Source organism: Triturus cristatus, chromosome 7 (genome assembly GCF_964204655.1).
Source record: "Triturus cristatus chromosome 7, aTriCri1.1, whole genome shotgun sequence".
NCBI lineage: Eukaryota > Metazoa > Chordata > Amphibia > Caudata > Salamandridae > Triturus > Triturus cristatus.
In genome coordinates, this window is record NC_140590.1 from 1,523,433,564 (window position 1) to 1,523,455,784 (window position 22,221).

At 43.3% G+C, this 22,221-nt stretch overlaps 1 protein-coding gene across 1 annotated transcript in view; it reads right to left on the reverse strand.

The window, feature by feature from the left end:
- Positions 1 to 7,938: 7,938 nt before the first annotated feature.
- Positions 7,939 to 22,221, reverse strand: part of CTCFL (CCCTC-binding factor like) — a 232,565-nt gene continuing 218,282 nt past the window's right edge. Inside the window, exon 12 of the mRNA XM_085615156.1 lies at positions 7,939 to 8,293. Within this exon, the coding sequence (XP_085471282.1) occupies positions 8,136 to 8,293 (158 nt within the window). The 3' untranslated portion in view covers positions 7,939 to 8,135. The remainder of the gene's footprint in view (positions 8,294 to 22,221) is intronic.

A 22,221-nucleotide genomic window follows, 5' to 3' on the forward strand; every position in this document is an offset into this window, starting at 1 on the left:
TTTTAAAATAAATTAGTTCCAAACTTTCCACAGAAGACTGAGCGCATGAGAGAGCTATTGAAGAAGGGACGTGAGTTTGAATGTGGAAAAACGTAGTGGTGAGTTTGGTTAAAAAATACTTGAATGAGGCTCCCCAGTCTAGCAAGTTTTGACCCCTCCAAGAGCACGTCTATCACGACTGATAAAAGTTCTAAGGGCTCAGGTGTGGTGTTGCTACAAGATTGAGAAGGATCGGAGAAAACTATTTTATTCATTTCGAGACCTTTGAGGGGCGCAGAATGCAACTACTCGGTGGTGGAAAAAGAAGTGCTGGGTGTTTACTGGGCATTACACAAACTAAAAAGGTTTTTGTGGGGCAAGCATTTTGATGTTATTTCAGATCACAAACCTTTAAAAAAAGTGTTCGGAAAGAAAGGTGTAGACTTTGTCTCGCATAGAATAAGGAAATGGGTGGTTGCCTTGCAAGAATTTGAGTTTAATGTTTCCTATTAACCAGGGTCGAAGAAAATTTTGGCAGATTGTTTTACTAGGCTCTGTGGTGGTTCGGAAACTTTCAATTACCTGGATAATTGTGATTACTTTGCAGGTGAGGATGTTGAGGAGGAGTTAAATGTTTGTCTTGTTACTAAAGGTTTGGTTTCTGAAGCTGTGTGGAGAGAAAGCCTGAATACTGATTCAACTTTACAAAGGGTGATGTTCAAAGTACATGAAGAATGGGTGAGAAGTGAGTTTGTGGGGAGTATCTCAAAGGTTTTAGGTTTGTTATGGATGAGCTGGCTGTGTTGTATGGATTACTTATGTGGGGTAGCAGGTTGGTGGTGCCTGGAGGTTTGAGAGACAAACTTGTGGCCAATGCTCATGCAAGTCATATGGGCATTGCAAAAAACAAGGAAAGGCTCAGAAAGCACTACTGGTGGTTTGCCATGGATGTGCACATTGAGAGGGTGGTGCGTGATTGCTCTGTGTGCACATAGTGACAAAATACTCAAGTGTAGGACGCAGCCTATAATTATGAGAGAACAAGTGAGCGATCCGTGGGTGGACATAGCTGTAGAGATTTTGGGTCCAGTTGAGTTGAGGTCTCAAGATCGTTATGTTCTAGTCTGCTTTGACATGTTTTCCAGATGGCCAGAAGTGAAGATTGTTAACTAAGTTGAATCTGGTGCTGTAATTAACTTTCTGGAGGACATGTTGGAGAAGCAGGGGTTTCCAGCCTCGATTTTGTCTGACAGTGGGGTTCAATTTACCTCTCTGGTGGTTGAAGAGTTATTGAGAGAGAGAGGCATCAAACATAGGCGGGCTGCGTTGTATCGTCCTGAATGCAAAGGCGTGGTGGAGAGGTTTGTGTACGTTTTTAAGGAAGCATTGCAGTTAGCGTTGGTCTCAGGAAACAACGGGGAAGAAGCTGTGAAGAAAAAGGTGCATGAGTACAGGTTCACCCCACACTCCTCTACAGGGGTTGCAGCCTTCCGGCTGTTCAAGGGGAGACCGGCCAGCACTGAGGTGATTCCGTTCTGGGTCACTTCTAGAAGGAAGGAGGCTGGGAGTGGTGTGGACTGTCCAGTGGGATGGAAAGAGAGAGATTTGAAGAAGATGCAAAAGAGGAAAGAGTGTTTTGATTTGAGGAAGGCTGTGAAGAAAACAGTTGTTGGTGTTGGTGACTGGGTCAGGCTTAAGGTACCAAAAAGAAGTGTGGGAAAATCTAAGTTTGGGCAGCCCAAGATAAGAGTTGGTCTGGGTGTACATTAACCCGAAGATATAAGATGAGGAATTCTTTTTGTGACTTTCTTCCTTATGATTTGATTGCCGAGTTGAGGTCTGTTTGAAGAGAATGTAGGTAGCTTTTCGCTCGTCACCAGAATGAGGTAAGTGCACGGCTAAAACAAGACATGCAGCACACGTAAAGATGGCTGTCAGTAGCTTTATTGTAACAACAACGATAGAGAACTCATCCTCAATGTCCAAGCTCCAACTGTTCAATGTCAAACCACAACATTCCTGACATCAACTTACATTCTAGAATACAAAATGAACCCCTAGCAACAAAGGTGAGAGCAAATCAAACAATAGAACACCACAATATGCTTGTCCGCCATGTTTAAAAAAATTCTTTACAGAACATACGTATTCATTATTTTTCAAATGCAACGTCCTTTATTTTCTGCTCTCTCTCAGATTCACTGACAATCTCGTATAGCCACCACAGTGTACAGCTCACTCTACTAGAACATGTGAAGTCAGAGACTATCTGGTTCTCTAAAGCATCCTGATAGCCAACACCGACCAAATTCAGGCATCCCTGCGATGCCTCCAACACCAGTCCTGATAAACATGTTCCTTACCTTTGGGAAAGGTTTTTCTCACCTGTGCGCCAATAGGTGGCACACATAAGCGCCACCTATGTGTGCTGACTTCAATTTCTTGCCCACCCATGCCCTCAGATTTAGAGCATAAAGGAATTATTAGTGGTAGTGTATTGATCTATAACTTGGGACCTTTTTGGGAGTGGAAGAGACCACTCCACAAAATGGGGAACTGAGAGGGCAATGAGGACTCTCTGGTTAGATAACAGTATAAAACAAGAAAGGTAGCAATGGCAAGCGTCTTCCCATTTATTGCTCGTTCTTTTGACACTCAAAGAACCAGGACTATAGTGACTTGAGTAGAAGGTAGAGGAACACTAGGAGGAACCCTGTGAGGGGAGCATATCTTACTCTTCACTAAATCTGGCAGATATGACCATGCTCTCTTGCACCTAGATCCTAACCAGACTGATTTCAGTATTTCAACAAATTAGCATTCATTTTTGCTGAAAATGGCCAACCTACTTACTTTGCTGTAATTTGCTGTTCGTTTTTCACACATGGGGCCAAATTCACAAAGGTGAACTTAGATCTGAAGTCTAAGTTCAAAACAGTTCTCCTCTATGAATTGGGCCCTTAGACTTCAGGTCTAAACTTAGACTTTAGGCCTAAGTTTACCTTTCTGAATCGGGCCAGGTGTAAACTTATAAGATAAGAAGCATTTATAAAGCGCATGATTAAACCACAGTGGTATTTTCCCGCGCTGGACCAAGGAAACAGCTAAGAGGAGAGAGATCGATGCTGAAAATCAGTAAGGCCGGTAGACGTAAAGAGTAGACTAGAATTGGATGTTATTGCTAGAAGGCCAGGTTTTTAGTTTCTTCCTGAAGTCAGTTTCCGATGGGGATTCTCTGAGTCCCTTGGGAAGGGAGTTCCATAATTTAGGCCCTATATAGGAGAAAGATTTAGCTCCCATTCTCGCCTTTTTGATCTTGGGGATGGTAGCCAAGTTGGTGTCAGAGGATCTGAGATTACGAGTAGGGGCATAGTTTTGGACTAGGGAATAGAGGTACCTGGGGCCTTGTTTCTTTAAAATACGTCGAAATATACATAGGGCTTTGAAGCTAATTCTTTTTGTTACTGGAAGCCAAATGCTGCAGATCTAGGGCGCAAGAGGCAGATGATCTTTTGGGAAGATTAAGACTTAGTCTTGCAGCTGAATTTTGGACTTGTTGCAACAGTCCTAGATTCCCTTTAGAGGCACCTAGGTAAAGTACATTCCCATAGTCCAGCTGTGAGATATCGAGCGTAAGAACTATGGTTCTCCGAGATCTAGTCGGAATTAGACCAAGGATTTTTCTTAAGGTCTTCAGAGTACCAAAATACTTCCCTGCAGTTTTCCTGATTTTGTCTTCAAAAGTTAATTTAGAGTAAAAAAGTACTCCCAGGTTTTTGGCCTTGTATTTAGGGGAAGGGGGTTCCCCCAGAGACACTGGCCACCAGGTTGACATCCAAATTGAAGGATTTCTTCAGACCAGTAAGATCTCTGTTTTGTTAGTGTCCAGTTTTAAGCAGTTGTTAGTCATCCAGACTGCAACATCAGATAAGCAGGCCCTAAACCGATCATCCGTGATACTAGTAGGGTTTGACAGATTACCTATTAGTTGGGTATCGTCAGCATACAACACCACTTGAACTTTATGCTTTTTGATGATGTCAGCCAGGGGTTTCATATATACATTGAATAGAGTGGGGCTTAAAATAGAACCCTGAGGGACTCCATCTGTAGAGTGAAATAGGTCCGAAACGCAGGGTTTGAGTGTGACTTGAAAGGATCTACCCTTTAAAAAGGAATTTAACCATTTTAAGGCTTTGCCTCCAATTCCAGAATCCTGAAGCCTTTGAGTTGGTATGTCGTGTGACACCGTGTCGAAGGCTAAGTTTATCTTTTTTTAATTGGGCCCTTAGACTTCAGGTCTAAACCTAGACTTCAGTTCTAAGTTTACCTTTTTGAATCGGGCTATTAGACTTCAGGTCTAAACCTAGACATTAGGTCTAAGTTTACCTTTTTGAATCGGGCTATTAGACTTCAGGTCTAAACCTAGACATCAGGTCTAAGTTTACCTTTTTGAATTGGGTCCTTAGACTTCAGGTTAAAACTTTGACTTCAGGTCTAAGTTCACCTTCTTTATTTGGGCTCTTAGACTTCAGGTCTAAACTTAGATTTCAGGTCTATGTTTACCTTTATGAATCGGGCCCTTAGACTTCAGGTCTAAACTTAGACTTCATGTCTAACTTTACCTTTTTGAATCGGGCTCTTAGACTTCAGGTCTAAGCCTAGTCTTCAGGTCAAAGGTTGCCTTTGTGAATCGGGGTTCAGTTTTTCCTGGATGAGATTTGGTGAAGTTATTATCCGAATTAAAAGAAGGGATTTTAAGGGGTGGTTTGGGCAATCTTAAGAGTACTAGGAGGCAGTAGTATTGGTTTACACTGTAGTTGGATTAGTAGTAATCGAGGAAAGATTAGATGTGAAGAGTACTCAAACATAACAGATACTTCCCTAAGACACAAAATTGTTTTTTCTGCACAGAGTAACTCAAACCTTTAACCAACAAAATGTGCACTGGGGAATTAGCGAAAGTATTTGTGATCCCAATGCATGATGGGAAGAGTTTTAGGCAGCATAATGGAGAAATAAAGAAAGCAAATGTGACATTTAAAAAAAAGCAATAGATGGCAGTGTCGAGAAAGGGTGACTATAGACGACTAGGAAGGCTATGTGGAGATGCCGTGTGCCAGGACAGTCATCTGGTGGCACGTTTTTATCATTTGTTCCTCTTTTTTCCTGTTACTTAAACCATAAAGACATGTATTTGTATTTATACATTGCGTTGTACATAAGAATAATTCCACACTCACTCATTCACTCAAATACAAAGGAGCACCAAGTAAATGGCGATCAACCAAAGGATTTATTAAAATACATTTCTCACCAACCAACTATAATGCACAGAAATTAAGCACATTTTTTCTTTAAATGATGGCATCGCACAATGACATTAACAAACGTATGCTAGCCCGCAATACACAAAGAGTTAACTTCAATGAACTTCAGAAACAAACTCATTTTAGTACATAAGCAGAATTATTTATAAAAATGAACAAATATTGTTTTCCATGAGAAATTATTCAAAAATACCCTTGATATAAAGAACGTAATTTGTTTCCTTCGATCTCCTCCCATTAAATTAATCACAAAGATGATTTTATAGCTCGGCTTGCCATCTATCAAGCAGAAGCCAATGGTCAAGGGCATATTTGTTTAAAAGCATGTCAGGTTCACCAGGTTGAAGGCCATTACCCCATCTTATAATTGATCCAGGGCAAGAAAATTATGGCTGCAAACCCTCTATGTCAACAAACAAAATAACAAACATAATATTGTATAAGGATCCGCTCCTTGACACATGAAAATGCCAACTGCTGTCTACAAACTACCACTTAGAAAGTATGAAAGATATTCAGAATGCCCCACGGTCAGATAGGCACATTTTCCTGTCCCTTGGGCAAACCTCAGTGGAATTATAAGAAGTGCATTGATATACATTGCCATATTTAATGTCTACAATGCAGCAGGTTTTCCAAATTATTCCACTGGTGATGTGGCTTGGTCTTAGATCACCTGTTCATCCAATAGTGAAGTTGCTAGGGCACACACCCTTTCAGTAGATACATATATATGTAAACTTAAGTCTGTAAGAATGCAGTGCCACTCTGTTCCTGATCCTTGTGGAACAAGAATGCTTGCACCACTCAATGACACATCTCAGTCTAACTTTAGTAAGGTTACAACCAGCACAGCCGTCTTAAATTCCTCATTAACTATCATATGGTGTCCCGTCCCAAGTTGACAGCCCCCTTACCAGGTATTTATTTCCAAAAATACTGACTTTGGAGACTTGTTGAGATGCATCAGGGGAAAAATAACTCCGATGCAACCAATCAAACGTAACAGAACAAAAAAACACCAAACACTGAACCTTCCAATAAATGGGTGCAGTACTTGTCTCTTTGATTGACTCTAGAACTAACATAAACAGAGGAACGTGACGTCTCAAGTAGACAACATTGCTGCAAACGCAAGTTCTACATTTACATAATGCGTCAAAGGCAATGCAAGATTTATCTTAACTTTTTTTAGTAAAGAGAAAACATTATAATGAAATGGGGAGCAAAATAAAGTCAATTTTGCAGCAGAACAAGCCAACAGTTAGAAAATCCCAGCTTTGACTGTTTTAAAGCATTGCCAACAAGAGAACGATCTAGGGGCACCTAACTGTGGGACATGCTACAGACAACCCCAGCTTAGTAAATGCCCACGGCGGTGAAGCACCGAGTGCACAGTTGTTTCTTAAAGCTTGTTTTTTTTAAAATTTAAAGTAACAAAGTCCAGACAATGGCACAACCTTCTGATTGTGCCGTAAGGCCCTTGTAGATCGTGGTATAATCTAATTAATACACCTGAGAGGTGTATCTATGGCTGCGGAAAATTGCTCAGACAATTGTATTTTCCTTCATTAACATCCATTTCAAAGGTGTTCAACTTCCACCGGTACGGGGTGGATTGCCTCTGACGTCAAATGGAGGGCGTGCCCTGATTTACCGAACTGTACGTTTGCTTGCTGTACAAACAATCTTTTTGGACCAAAACATAGAACTATTGGGAACTGTCCAATATGTTCCTTTTGTCTTTGAAATTTTGGTATTCCATCACACTATCGAGTTTTAAATATTGTTCTGCCAAGATACCATGAAGGTAAGCACGCATGCGCTAGTCCAGATTTACCATTGCGAACGCCTCATCTACACACACTGAGCTATATATATCTTCAGGGTACATAGATGTAGAGTTAGGAATTGTAAATCTATACTTTCATATATATACTTACCTTGGTGATATCTGGACGCAATATTATGAAAGGACGATATTTAGTCACCCGATAGCGTGACATACAATGGACATTTTTCCTTTCACAATACTAAGCAGAGTGAAGATTTTTTTCTCAAATTATCGAAAGCTGGAATAGGGAGACACTGAAGATACTCGTGGAGGTCATACGCTGCTGACCCTTTCTACTCGCACTTTTATGTATTCACAATATATAGACTTTTACGTTTTTTAGGTGGCATCACAGTTACAAAATTGAAAGTTTAATCCCCTCGGTCCAGTTTATCATCCGTACACTCAAAGACCTCAATACAACATGAGGGTTTGAGGAGGTAGCGATTACGGATTCTGAGGGCTTTCTTGGACATATCACAGTGTTAATATGTGTATAATTTATTAACAAAAACCACAACTATAGGGACATGCTAACTTCAAGTGTGAAATCTGATTGGTAACTGAAGTGAAGAGGTTTTAAAATGTGATACGACACCCCTCAATTACAATAGTAACTATTTACGCAACTAAAGGGCAAGACCAAGAAGCCCCCAGTCAAGAGCACTTGAATGCACACTTCAGGCGTCATCCCCTTTGTTTTGTGTTCTGCGGGGTAAGACTGCCCAACTACAAGAAGCAGAACATTGATTTGGAGGAGAAGACACGAAATTAGCCCATTATCACTGTGTTGTCATCAGTTTCTGAACAAAGAACACATTTCCAAATGTTCATGGGGTCTCCTGAGAAGGCCAGACCATTGTACCTACACCCAACTGCACTAGGCCATCATTGTGAGAAGCGCCTCGCACGTCACCTCAGGATTTTCCAACAGCACTAGGTCATCATTGTGAAAAGCGCCTCGCACGTCATCTCAGGATTTTCCAACAGCACTAGGTCATCATTGTGAGAAGCGCCTCGTACGTCACCTCAGGATTTTCACTGGCCCTAACGATCACCTCCTTCTCCACGCTGACGGAAACCACGTCAACGATCTTGTGTTCGAACTCCGCTTCAGAAATGGCGTCTTCCATCCATACCTGACCACGGGCTTGACAGAGACAAGGAGAGATAAATGAAGCCCACTGTGCAGAAAAGCCTACTCGCAAACTTACATTACACCCCCCACCTCCTGCACTGACCAAGTGGGGGCTGAGGAATAAAAGTTCAAGAAAATGTAAGTATCTTACCCCATGTGCAATGTAGACTTAACGCCTCTGTAATTTACTCACTTTTGCTATTACACAACTTTTATTTTAGCTACATATGTAAATTACTCCTGATGTGAAGTGCTCATTCAATGTAACTGACTCATAGAAACAAAGTGCCTTTTGACCACAAACACAGCCAAGAGTCCTGCACAAGGAACATACATGTGGTCAAATGGAATACAAAAGCAATTTTTTGTCAAAGGATTTGAAAAGTCCATACTTTAATTAGGAGAAGGGTTCACTCTTTTTGTGGAAAAAATGAATAGAAAAAGTCACATTTTGTGGTATATTTTACCCAGGTAAGTATTCTGAATTACTCCAGGTTGGAACAAATTTCTTTTAACCAAAAGGGAGGAACAACATGAGAAAACTATGTGCTTCTGGAGTGTATTTGTATATATAGGTGTGAATATGTTTTTTTAATTATTAAACCGATACAGAGACAGTAGTCTGACACTGATTTCTGCTACCATCTAACCCACCTGTCAGCAGAGAGAACATGCTAACTCCATCCACAGCTACAACAGCAGAGTTAGTCCCCTGCACTTTTAAAAACAAATCTAAAATATTGTATTCTTTTATTTAACAATCTTATATCGCCCTATAGGTCCCTGGTGCGTTTAGGCGCCTTGCATCTAACTTAACACCAGTATGTAACAGACTGTGAGAGAATAACCATCGGAAGAGCATACTTTAATAGAGACATAATGGTGCTGCAACTACGGTCCTGCACTTGGCTTTCCTTAAACAAAAAAGAAAGTTAATTATGGGACCTGTAGTCTTGGCTTAGTTCAGATGAACCTTTGCGTCTAACATACCTGAAAGCATTGATTTGTGATAGGAAACCCATGACACGGCATAGAAACTAGAGGGCATATTTATATAACCCTATCACCACCACAACGTCACTTTTCACGATGTTGTGGTGGCGACAGGCGCTTCACCTTATTTACAAGGCAACGTTAAGCGCTTAACGCTGCCTTGTAAATAAGGCCCACTTTCCCGCTATACTTAGTGTGAAAGGGGCAGGCAATGGGTGCTCCAGTGGGCGTTCCACCGCAACACCCATTGATTTGCACGCCTCCCCAATTTACAAGGGTGGCGTAAATATGGGGCAGCGCCAAAATTAAGACCAGGGAAAACCTGGTCTTACCCTGGCCCAACAAGGATAAATGTTTAATTTCTCCTTGTTTTCGCTGTTTCCATGTGAGCTGCGTGTGCAGCACACATGGAAACAGCAAAACACCATTTATTGTTTATGTGCAGGAAGGTGTTCCTTCCTGCATATAAACAATCATTTAAAAAAATTACGGTTTGCAACATCTATGTGTGCTGCATTAAGCATTAAGCAGCATACATAGAAGTTACAAAACGCCATTTAAAGTTTGTTTATGTGCAGGAAGGGACACCTTCCTGCACATAAACAATCTTCCCCTCAACGCAGTCACCCTTGCACTACGGTGCAAGGGTGCCTGCGCTGGCGCTAGCCAGCTAAATTTAGCGCCAGCGCAGGGGGGAACGCAGGGCTGCACCATATTGTTGTAAATATGGTGCAGTCATGCGTTTCAAAAGTGACGGGCGCGGCGTTAAGTCGACAAGGCTAACGCCGCACTTCGCCACTTCTATAGTAAATATGCCCCTTGATGTCCTAGTGACATGGAGTCTTTTGGTAACATTAGCTGATACCAAATACTTTGCTTGAAAAATATGACAAACCGTGCCCGTAGTATTTACTTATTTATTGAGGAGTTTTGTATAGCGCTGTTTCTTGCCTTTCCATGAATTTAGAGCATTGTAGGTGCTTCATTTGTACATCAATGAGTGCCAGTGCTCAAAGCTCTCCTCGGAGATGTCAGAACGCAGAACACCAAAGCGACGTAGTTTTGAATCCACCTCATTGCTCTCTATTCCACTTCCGGACACTCACCGCCTCCATGGCTCACTCTTGCCGGTGCCTGCTTTCTCATTTTGAGACGATTTTCCATCTTTCTCTTCCTCCTTCTTTCCCCTTTGTGTGTTTTTTTTCCTCTCTTGCTCTCTGGAAATGCCGGATGAGGAAAAATAAGTGGTGGTCCCTAAAATGAGTGCCGGTGGGGCCCACCTGCTCAAATTAAGTAAGCCCAAAGCATGGTTATGTAGAGCAGGCTGACCACTGGAATGGAAGTAACTTTCAACTCAAGGTGTGGTTGAAGAGATCAGTTTTCAGGAGTTTCCTGAACCTCATGCGGGTTGATTAAGGGGTCGAGCACACAGTATTCCACAGTCTCGCCCTTGCACCCCAAAGAGATCTGCCATTGTGTTGCAACCTCATCAGATTTCATAGATCGCTGTAATGGGCAGTCCTTTGCCCACGTACGCTTTGTGGATCGGACTTGAGTCCTTGACTTTAATCCTAGCATCCACAAGGAGAAATTCGAGAGGTTTGAGAATGGGTTTGATGTGGCCCACTTTTTGAGGCTAAGGCACATGCCGGTTCCTTGATCCGAAGTGCTCGGAGCCTAGCAATCAGGCTTTTTCAGAAGTTAGTGCGAAGCCTAGGCTAGAGCCAAAACGTAATGCGGGGCCCCCTTGAAGCGTCTTGCGGTTTGGACAGGTGCGACAAACAGCACCTCTTTAAAGTATTAAGAAAAGGGTACTTCAGGGAATTACACATGGCATCAGCGCCATCCAGTGGCCACTGAACACACAATAGTCTACATTATTAATGAAAACGAGGAGGGCTTGATTGAAATGAAAAATCTATAAGTACATGGCGTCGGAAAGCGGTGCCTTTGAGAGAGAGCATGAGGTCTACAGCACAATGGCTCCTGTACCCACCCCATCACCTTGTGACGGCCGTGGTTGCAGCGAGTTTTTGAAGACGACGTTACAGTGATCAGGGAAGAGGTGTGGCACCGCGGCCAGGGCGACTTTCTCTGGAATCTGGGGATCACGGTTCGATCCCCAGCGCCGGCGGCAGATTAGCCCAGCACCGACTGACTCCGGAATCTGGAGATCACAGTTCGATCCCCGGCGCCGGCGGTAGATTAGCCCAGCAGCATGTGACTCTGGTCAATAGCTTCCTTAATCTTCCCTACAGCGCCTAGAGACCCTTACAGGTGGTTCGTGCTTTACAAATGTGGATTATTATTGTTAATCAAAGTTTGTCAGGAGGAAGCCTGATTCTGTCTTCAGACTGTAGAACGGAGAGTATTTTAAAGAGAGGGGTATATGAGGTAATCACTGTGCGCGTTTTTCGGGACTAGCTTTGAACAAGGTTCAACGAGGCTCAAAACTCTCAGCTTCCTCAGTCTTGTCACCGAGCTAACTATAGCCAATCGCATTTATAACATAACAGTGTTACAGTTAACATGGTATTTGGTTTTCAGAACTTCAATGGCGCCATCTTGTGGCACATTACATTTGGCGCACGTCGCACGTCTCGGCCCTAAACTGTTAACGGCTCCCTGGAGAGGATTCAACGGGGATCTGAATTTCTTGTAAGCTGATGTCATTATGTATAAAGAAACTGAGAGGAAACCAGGTCGTTGCATCAGGTGCGAGCTGAATATCAAGTCATAATTTTATTCTGACCTGTATTTTTATGTATTCACTTCACGAATGCAAGACTCTTGAGCACGTTGTACCTGTAACAGTCTTGATAAATGATGTGTAATTGAGTTCGTTTAGACAGGCCTCCTCTTCATGTCCACCCATCACATCTGAAGAGGGTGAGGTGACTTGTGTGCATCAATTACACGGCCACAGCCCGGGGCTAAACGTGCACATGCAGCAGTGTATTGCAATATTTATATAGCGCTTACTATTCCTGGGTGGGCGCTGAAGCATATGATTGCAAGTTGGAATCAAAGGGAGTTTCCCAGCCCTCGGCTGCGCGCACTTTCTGATGAAAATGCGTGGTGGGGTGCCCGCGTGAGCCACTGGGTGTGTGGCACCAGTTTGTTTCTTACAAAATGGCAGCTGTGATGGGAAATATGCCGTGTCAACCAGAGACAGGGCGGGCTTTAACCATGGCGGCGCCCTGTGCGACACTGTCTGTTGGCGCCCCCTCCCCCCCAATGACCACCTCTGCCACGGATTCCCTCACTAGCACCCTTTAACGGTGCCCCTTAACTCTCCATAAGCACTGTCTCTCAGATTCATTCAGTTTTAGAGTGCCATTCTTACCAGTGGTTGTTAGAGCACCTTACACCACACACACATTGCACAGACAATCATACATGTGTACATCAGTGTATAGGTGTTGATACACCAGACAGGACTACAATGTGTAGTGTAGGAGTGACATGTCATCGACACTAGTAGGCAAAATAGTTTGAGTCCTTATTCTGGAAAAGCACAAATTCAGAATTTAGAACGTAACATCATTGTAAGGGGTTCTCTTTAATAATTGGAATTGTTTTCTACCCAAATGAACCCTTTTCACAAAATTAGGATGATACAAGACTGGGCAAAAAAACATATACCTTGCAGTTTGCATGCAGCTCTTTGATGACAGTTAATAGCCCTATGTTCTATATTAGGATTTTGACTTATAAACGACAAGTTACAAAAGGAGCTCTCTTACAGAAGCAGAAACCCACTGACCTATTTACATTATATGCACTTTGTTATCTGTATAGTACGCGTTCTTAGTAGCAGGCATATGAACCCTCTGCGCTACTTTAGGATGAGTCAAAACTTCCTCTGGACAATCCTCCGGTCTCTTTCCAGGAAGACGATTAATCACCCAGAGTTATCTTTACATTTTAATTGATGTCTGAAAATTGCTGGAGGCAGCAGGTGCTTTTAAAATTATAATATGCATTTTAAAAATGACGCCCCCCACCCCAAGTCACCGCCCTGTGCAGTGGCACCGATCGCACCTCTCTAGAGCCGGCCCTGACCAGAGATGAGCATTTTGCAGGTCCTGAGGGACGTGGGGTTCAAACATGAAGGGGTGCCTTATTTCAAGAGGCATACGCATTCATGGGCATAGCTACGATGCAGAATTTTGGTTCCTGCTCTCAATTACCGCAAATACCCACCGCAACCTGTGTCAATGTGCGGAGTCACTTCAGATGTAAATGGAGAATGAAATAAAAGGAGGGAGAGGCAGAAGCGGCCCCTGCAGGTAAGCACGACCGATGCAGCGTGTGCAAGGTAAGTGGTTTTATTTATTTATTTATTTTACATTCCCTATCCCGTCGTTTGTCACTTTCATTCCGACCCGCCCCACTGCCCTTACCAGCACCGGCCGCTACTGGGGAGAGGTAGGAATCTTTACATTTGTAAGAGTTTAATCACAGAACCAGGGGCTTAAGCGGGGCTTTAAGTGGGATGAAAAAAGGGGGGTCTCTCAAAGGGGCGTGGCCTATGTAATTATCGGCATTGCTTAAACACCTAAGCTAAAAATCTGTGCTTAACATGGTGTACCGCCCGACTGATATTTTGCTGCCTCTCTCTGTTCTAGATACAATACAACCACTAACATATACCTAACTTTTATAGGACAATGCGGAAATAAAGTATTTTTATTGATATACACCTAAAACAAGCCAGGACTAATGGCTTTGTCAATGGTTGTTAGCTGCATAAGTTAAACAATAATGGCTTTGTTTATAATATTTAAAACATCTTCAGTTCTGAAATAAGACTGTGAAATAACTATAACGAGTCTCTTTGAAGTTACATCAAAGGCCGGTGACGGGTGGTAATCTGCCGAGCTAAAACACTTTTTTGTTCATTCCGAGGGTGAGGGAACAAATGGAGAGCCTGATAGGGACCCGTCGCAGCACCTGCTTTTTAGAACTGCCAGTGCTGAGCACCAGCCGGACCCGGCCCACTTAAAGCCCGGAGCTTAAGTAACTGCAGCAAGTTAACTGGTACCTGTGCACTACGGTCCTCAGAGGGTTAACGGCAGACTGTGATTCATCTGAGGGGCCTGCACCAGGAGGGTGTGCACAGCCTTCATGTTTCCCAATCCCAGTTGTGAACAGGTTTTCCAGACCAGCCTTTTCCTTTGCATACTGACACTTATTGGCTATTATGTTTTGGTTTTTAAAACATAAATAAAAGGCATTGTCATTTACAATGCCAATAGTTTAAACTCGTGTAAATGCGAGACCTATTGCATTGCAAATGCTTGTTTACATTAACCAATGTGCATCAAGAAAAGGGATGCCACTGCCCTGCAGACTGTGCATGATTGATTTTGAAAATTAGGAGCGGTGTTTAATGATGATATCCTAAACGTACAGTGTGAGCCTTTTGGTATCGATGGACTCACGATGTCTTAACCAAAATGGAAACATAGCAATTTGCCAAAAATGTTTCCCAAAAAAAACAAAGCAACCAACCAACATTCTGTTAATTCTAAAAGTTTGCATTTAGTAGTAATTATTATGTAATATAGGGGGAAATCTGCAGATCCTAGCTATCTACGTTTAACTATGGTAACTCTTACCCGGCTCGAGACAGGTACCTAGACACCGTCTATTCTTCCTGCTTTGGGACCTGTCAGGGTTTAACAATGCCTTCTGCACAAACAACCCCCGTCCCATTGGTTCACTGTGGTGACATTTCGTTTAGCCGTTAGGGGAAAGCTGAGGTCTGTCTTCAGTGTTTATCATATCCGGCCACCGAACACAACATTTTGCAGTGGCTTCTCTTGCCAGTATTCGTACGTGCAGTTTAAATCGTCTTTCCTGTTGTGCCAGTCACCTAGTTAAACTAGGCAGCCTTACTTTGTTGATGAACTCGCCCAGGTACAGACTAGTATTGTGAACACTGCCCTTAAATCGGCTTTCAAATGCGTTACGATCTGTAAACACACAAGGCGCGCCCTTCAACATATTGCTTGTTACAAAAAATCTGATTCTTAGATGACCACATCACAACCCTCCTTTTATGGGCACTGTGGGCCTCTTGCACCAAACCTCAGAACGTTGGTACAAGTTCTTGAGCTACAAGCGAACGCTCTTATATTCGACACTAAAAAGTTCCAACCCAAGATGGCAGCCGAGCACAGCACAAAAACAAACATCGTCTGTGTGCAAAAGTTGTGGTACATTTCGTCAATAGGAAGAAGCGTTAGCTGGCGGCCATGTTACACATTTCTTGAGTGGTTAGCCATAGTTTGCAGGCCCTTGGGGGTAATACAACCTGTGTTCAGACTGTCAGGGGGAGGCGCGCTCAGCCTCTTCCGTCTTTCTTGTTCGTCCTGCGCAGTTGCAAAAGAAGAAATCTGACCTTGTATGAAGCTGGGAGCCATAGTGCACACCGGGAAAAAGGATTAATGCTCCCATGCGTTGCTCACTGTAACAGGTAATAATAACAAGCCATCACTGTACCTGGTCATGTTAGTGAGGGATGTCGCATTCTGTCCTGCATGCGGCGCGCGCTCCCTGGATGCGGCTCTATTGTTCCGCGTGTGAGGGAATGGCGATGGCAGTGGGGGTGGAGTCTCGCCACGCCTGGCTGAGCTGCTTAGGCACGGTCGGCTTTCACTTTCGTCCTTCGCGAAAGCTTTCTTGTCTTTATGGGGCCATATGTTTGAAACACATGGCCCCATAAAGATAAGAAAGCTTTTACCACAAACGTAAACCAAGCGAGCCAGTCCAACTGGGACGGCTCTAAAAGAGAAAACTGTACGTCACTGGAAGCTCTTTTCCAATGACTGGCCACCGTTTAGCATAAAAGGTGATGCCAGCCAATGGAAAAAAGGGGTGGGGCTTAAACCCCGCTAGTGAAATGTACCCTAACTCATTAAATCTCACCAGCGAGACTGCGCATGTCTGCGCAGCCTACACCAGGCGAGACCTAAAAAAGGGAAAACCTGGACTGGATGAGTTAGCTTTTTATGATGTACCAAACCCTATTTGCGATTCAGTAACTTATTCCCGAACATAGCTGCCAAGGTTTCAGATTGCTTATGTGTGACATTTTCATAATTTCAGTGTAATTATGAGTGACATTCAACAAATATGAGTGACACTTTGCCGCTAGCAAAATCAAACAATGAAGATGATGGAAACATATAAATATCAGAAATTACGCCCTCATAGGGGCTTCAGACACTACAAACGAATGGCATAAAGGCCGGTCATTTGGCAGACACCAGGGTACATTCATACAGTTATCATATCAGTTATTCTAAAATATTTTCTGAATAATCTATTTATGATTACAACTGTGCTGAAGGGCACCCTTTTGTATAATATACAATAAAAACCTTAAGATGGCCACTGCAACTTGGCTTAAGGAGTAGCCTCCCACAGACTTAAAAAATAAAGACCCAAGAATCAGAATAATAGCTGACTTACTAAAAGTACTTATTAGAATACTGCTATTTAATAAATTACTGAGGATCGACAACCTGACGTCAGTGAAAAATGTAAAGTATGCAAACCAATTAACGATTTGATGATGCAGAAAAAGAGGTCTACCGAGTTTCTACTTTGACATACAAAAGTACTAGAAACTGCGGGTAACGTTAAGTACTGAAAATGAAAAAGATGGCTATTTAACTAGCTGAAAGGAAATATCACACATGATCTACTCAAGAGTTCCAGTTATCAAGGCACTTCAAGCACAGACTATGCAAGTCCATTTAAAAATGACACTCTGAGGCACAGGTGGGAGCGTAGGAGCCACAAGACGAACCTACGGGGCATATTATCAAGAAATGGCGTTAAAATTATCGCCGCTTTAGCGGCAGAAAACTGCCCCGAAAGCGGCGATAATGGGCTTGATAAAAGGCCCTTGAAAATTCCCATAGAAGCCCATGTTCTGGTGTCAACATGGGCTTCTATTGGAATTCTCTGCGGCATATTATCAAGCCAGTTATCGCCGCTTTAGCAGCAGTTTTCTGCCGCTAAAGCGGCGATAATTTTAACGCCGTGCTGGATAATATGCCCCTACATTTTTAAAGAGAATAAAGAACTATGGTCAAAGTGGTCGCAGACAGACACCACGGTTCCCACCCTCGGGCTCAAACTTACAGCCCATCCTTTTCCATCTCACCGGTTCGCTTCTGTTGCAGGTGGTCTCGGTGACGGCGCTGGAGGCTGCCCTACTGCTAACGGACTCGAAGCGAGGCGTAACGTGCGTCACCGAGCACGCGGCTCTCGGCCTTCAGAGCAGATTGAAGATACACAGCAACAAGCAAGTTGCGCACGTGCCATCCTTCGGTTCTGCAATGGGCCAAGAATCACCTAGGGCAGCATTAAAAGAAGCAAAGAACAAGGGCTGATGCTTCTCGCTTGGTCCGAAGGGATTTAAAATATTGCAAATTGTTTTATTTATCATCAGAATGGATTCGCTGTCACTTAAGGCTGGGACAGTATCTCAGTACTCAGCCCCGGCCCGATACTGTCCCGCCATGGTACTAATCACTTACTGACCGGGGAAGAATGAATGGTCGAGTGAACCCATCGCAGTATAGTTCGCACAGGGTCTCATTAGCAGGTACCTAAACGACTGAGCTATCCAACTTTGTAATCAATGGAAAGGCAATTATGACAGCACTACTTCAACGTTCTTCAGAGAACAGAACAGATTCTCTGCACACTGCATCCCGCACATACTGGCAAGTTCACATTCTTGTAAGTCTCTAAAACATGCTAGGCAATCTGCGTAATTCTAAAACACAATCTAGTAGTCCCCAGATTGGCAAACTCGGTACGGCCCATATGAGACAAGAGTCACACGAACTTGCAAAGCCTTGGAAGCTCTTGTTGCTGCTGAACTCAGGTCCTACCTGCCAACTCTCGAAGGGGGATCTTTTAAAGTCTAGTGCTGTCACAGTAGGGTGACCAGATTCTCAAAACAAAAAACGGGGACAGGTCATAGACATAGAAGTAGGACTATGGTTTGCAGTAACTAGCCATCGACATAAAAGTAGGACTATTTGACAGCTGTCATAGACATAGAAAAAGGACTACAATTACAGCTCCCTCCACAGACCGAGATGAAGCATTACAGACAACAAATACGTTGTCTTTTATTGGCAACCCTCTCCTTCACACAGCAGCATTAGTACTTTTTATTACATTTACACTTTTAAGGATTATAGCATATATTTGCCAAAAATCAATAAAACATCACAGGCTAGCAAACGCCAGATTTACTAGCTTTATCAATGCTCGTTTCTATAGCTGCACGTCAGCACCACATAAAGTACAACTCACCAATGTTGCTTAGTTGCTCATGACAGAAAAGCATGGGAGGTAAACTGCGGAATGCTAAATTGCCAAATGGCAGCCATGTACCAATGTACAAAAAAAAACTTCTCTCCAGGTATTACTGCCTTACGGTCTTAAGGGTGGCAAAGGTTGGCCGACCACACTGTCCTCCCACATTTGCGTAGTTACTGCTGAGATGTCATGTTACCTTACTGGGGTATGTATAGTGCACTCTAGCCATTGGTATCATCTCATAGTGCAATAGTGTGAAGACCTGAGCAAAAAGCTCGAGCAGCGCTGCTCGCCTCCCCCACAGGCGTTAACCCTGCTCTTTTAAGTCCTTTCCAAATAAACAGTTTGCCGTGATCTGAAAGGTCAGTCAAAAGGTCAAGTCATAGCTTTGATATGGAGAACACAAAGCATGCATCAATTGGTTATGAATAAAACATGCAATGAGCAATGCATTAATCCTTGCACGGTATGCATAAGGGCTACTGAAAAGTTTATATGACTATGAATACAAGCTACAGGATGAAGAAATATTGTTTTATCCAAAGAAGAAACTTTGGCTGGCACGATGACGTAGGTGGCGCTGCGTCTAAAATGTCTCCCTTCAAAGGATTTCCCTTCTTGCTACAGCGCTGTACCTCAGTGACGACACATGTCGTAAACAGTGCAAAGAGAGCATGCGCGTGCATGCTCAACCGGAACAATGAAAAACAGGGACATTTCTGTGTTTAACGGGGACACTGTTTGAAAACAGGGACATTTGAGTCACTTGGAGAAAAGTGTCGGGACACGGGGACACTTCCCCAAAAACGGGAACTGTCCTGGGAAAACGGGGATGTCTGGTCACCCTATGTCACAGGCAGGGGCACAATGCCGTAGCAAGTAGCTATTTCCTGGGAGGTGCCTGAGTGCCGGACTGCCAGTAGTGGTCGGGTTCAGGAGAGTGCTTGTGCAAGGGATTAAAGTGAAACTAAAGTGCTGGAGAACGACGTGATTAACACACGTCAGGACAATCACCATGACTGCAACCAACCCTCAAAAACCTCTCAGGGGCTATAGTTCTCAAACATAACCTGACAAATCCCAACCTACTCGACCGCCAAGCGCAAAACATGCCGCTGCGGCCGCCTGGGCTGGGTCTCCGCAGCAGAGCTGCGATAATGAATGCTACAGCTGAGCTCCAAGGCCAGCACAACTGACACTCCTGACCTGGTATTCATGATGAAAACTTACTTAGTGTCTGTCTGCCTTAGTGCCGGTGGTGTCCAGGAAGCGCTATAAATGTTTAACTTCGCATTTTAGTGTGGTGATGCGGACCACGCCATTAAAATGAGTTAGCCTAACGCCTGGTGTGTGGTACTTGGCAGGGCTGACTGAATCGCAAATAGTACTAATAATAACTAGTAATAATTGGCACTAGGAATCGCTAAATGAAACTCATGAAGTTTCATGCATTAGGAAAAGCGATTACCTAATTGGAATTCGCAGAAAATCACAATTAGGCAATCACTTTTTTCCAATATTGATACATGTGGCCCCATAAGCCTAGTGTATTTTCACCTCAACTAGGGCCAGATGTACGAAATCGCATGTTCGCGATTTCCTAATAGCAAATGTTGTTATTAGGAAATCCCAAACTTTGATGTACAACAGTGTGTTTGACACTGTTAGCGGTTCGTAGTGTGTCGCAAATGGACCTATCTCATCAATATACATGAGGCAGGTCGCAATTTGCGACCCATTGTGAATGGCTACAATCACAGGGATGGTGGCCTGATGGGGTCAGCAGACCTCCATGTATGTGATTGCTTTTTCAATAAAGCAATTTTTTGTTGTTGTAATGAAGCCCTATTCCTTAAAGGAAAACAGGATGCATTTCAAAAATAAAAATGAAAAGCTGCCTTTTCCTTTTTTAAGAGTAGGCAGTGGTCTGTGGAACACCTGCCTGCTCTTAAAAAATGTTGGCGCCCACATTTACAAAGGGGAACCTTCCAGCTTGCGAATGGGTTACCACTAACTTGAAGTTGGTGGTAACTCTTAGTGTTTTGCAACCGCATTCGTAGTCGCAAAACATTCCTACATACCAGTGTGACTTGCTATTGGGAAGGGATGCCCTTAACACGCCCCTTCTTAATAGCGGTTCACACACCCTATTTGGCGTGTCGGTAATAGGTTACCGATTCACAAAATAGGGTTGGTACATGCCAAAAATTGTTTTACTGGTCACAAACAGCCCAATGAGCCGTTTGCAAGCGTTAAACTGCATAGTACCTCTGGCTCCATATAACTAATGTTAAGGTAGCATCAACCTCCGCCTTAAGAAACGCATTGCAATGAAGATCAAAAAGACACAGTAGCCGCTCGTTCCCACTTGAAAAAAGCCAAGCTGGTCTCTTCGTAACTAAAGTAACTTCATAACTGCCATCCAAGCTGTCATACTCTCCCATTTGGATGGCAGCAAAGACTTGCTACGTGGCTTCCCAGATACGAAACCACTCCCCAAATGGCATTCTACACGTTGCGGCACGCCTCGTGACAGACCTGAAGAAGTTAATCGACATCGCAACTACCCTGATGGAACTCCACAGGTTCCCCTTAAATAGATGCACCATGTTCAAAACCAGCTGAATCCACTACCTGAGTTGTAAACAAAAGGTTGAGCCAGGGACGAAGGTATATTTTAGGAAGTCACTGCAGCTTGCATCACCCACTGCCCTTGCCACCACCGCCAAATGCCAGCTTCGACATAACTTGTAATCATCACACACCTATAAGTGTATTCATTTGGGCTGTTCCATGCTACTCAAAGTTGCAAAAATGGCCTGGACGCACTGGTATTTTTTAAATCTGTTTTTGAACTGTAAACATATTGATGTGCTCACCCCAAAAATAGACAAACAACCCCACTATGTGGTAGACTTTCGAAATTGCCAGTTTAGATAATTAAGTGAAAATCGGCAAACACCGGCTCACATTAAGCTCAATGAACAAGGTCACCATGACTGACTACCTCATCTATCTCGCTCACAAACTAGCCATTAACAGGTCTCAAGGCCACTGCAGTCAAGACAAAGAAATGTAAGAAAGACAAAAAAAACAAGAAACAAGCCTTCTCCATGAATGTACACAGGATTCAGAACAACATCCTGTGATGATGACCACTCCACCAACCAAACTCAAATTCAGGAATGAGTTGAAGACACACTACATCTCAACACCTCACTATGGGGTATATTTACAAGGGAAGTGGCTGAGTGAGGCATTAGCCTTCCTGGCTTAACGCCTCATTCCGCCACTTCAGAAACGCAGGGCTGCACCATATTTAAAAGAATACGTGCAGCCCTTCATTTCCCCCTCCGCTGGCGCTACACTTAGCAGTCTAGCACCAAAGCAGGCACCCTTGCACTATAGTGCAAGGGTGTCTGTGCGCAGGGGAAGATTGTTTATGTACAGGAAGGTCCCCCTTTATGCACATAAACAATATTTAAATGCCGTTTTGGAACTTCTATATGTGTGCTGCTTAATGCAACACACATAGAAGTTGCAAAACTGCATTTAAAAAAAAATATTGTTTATGTGCAGGAAGGGGGACCTTC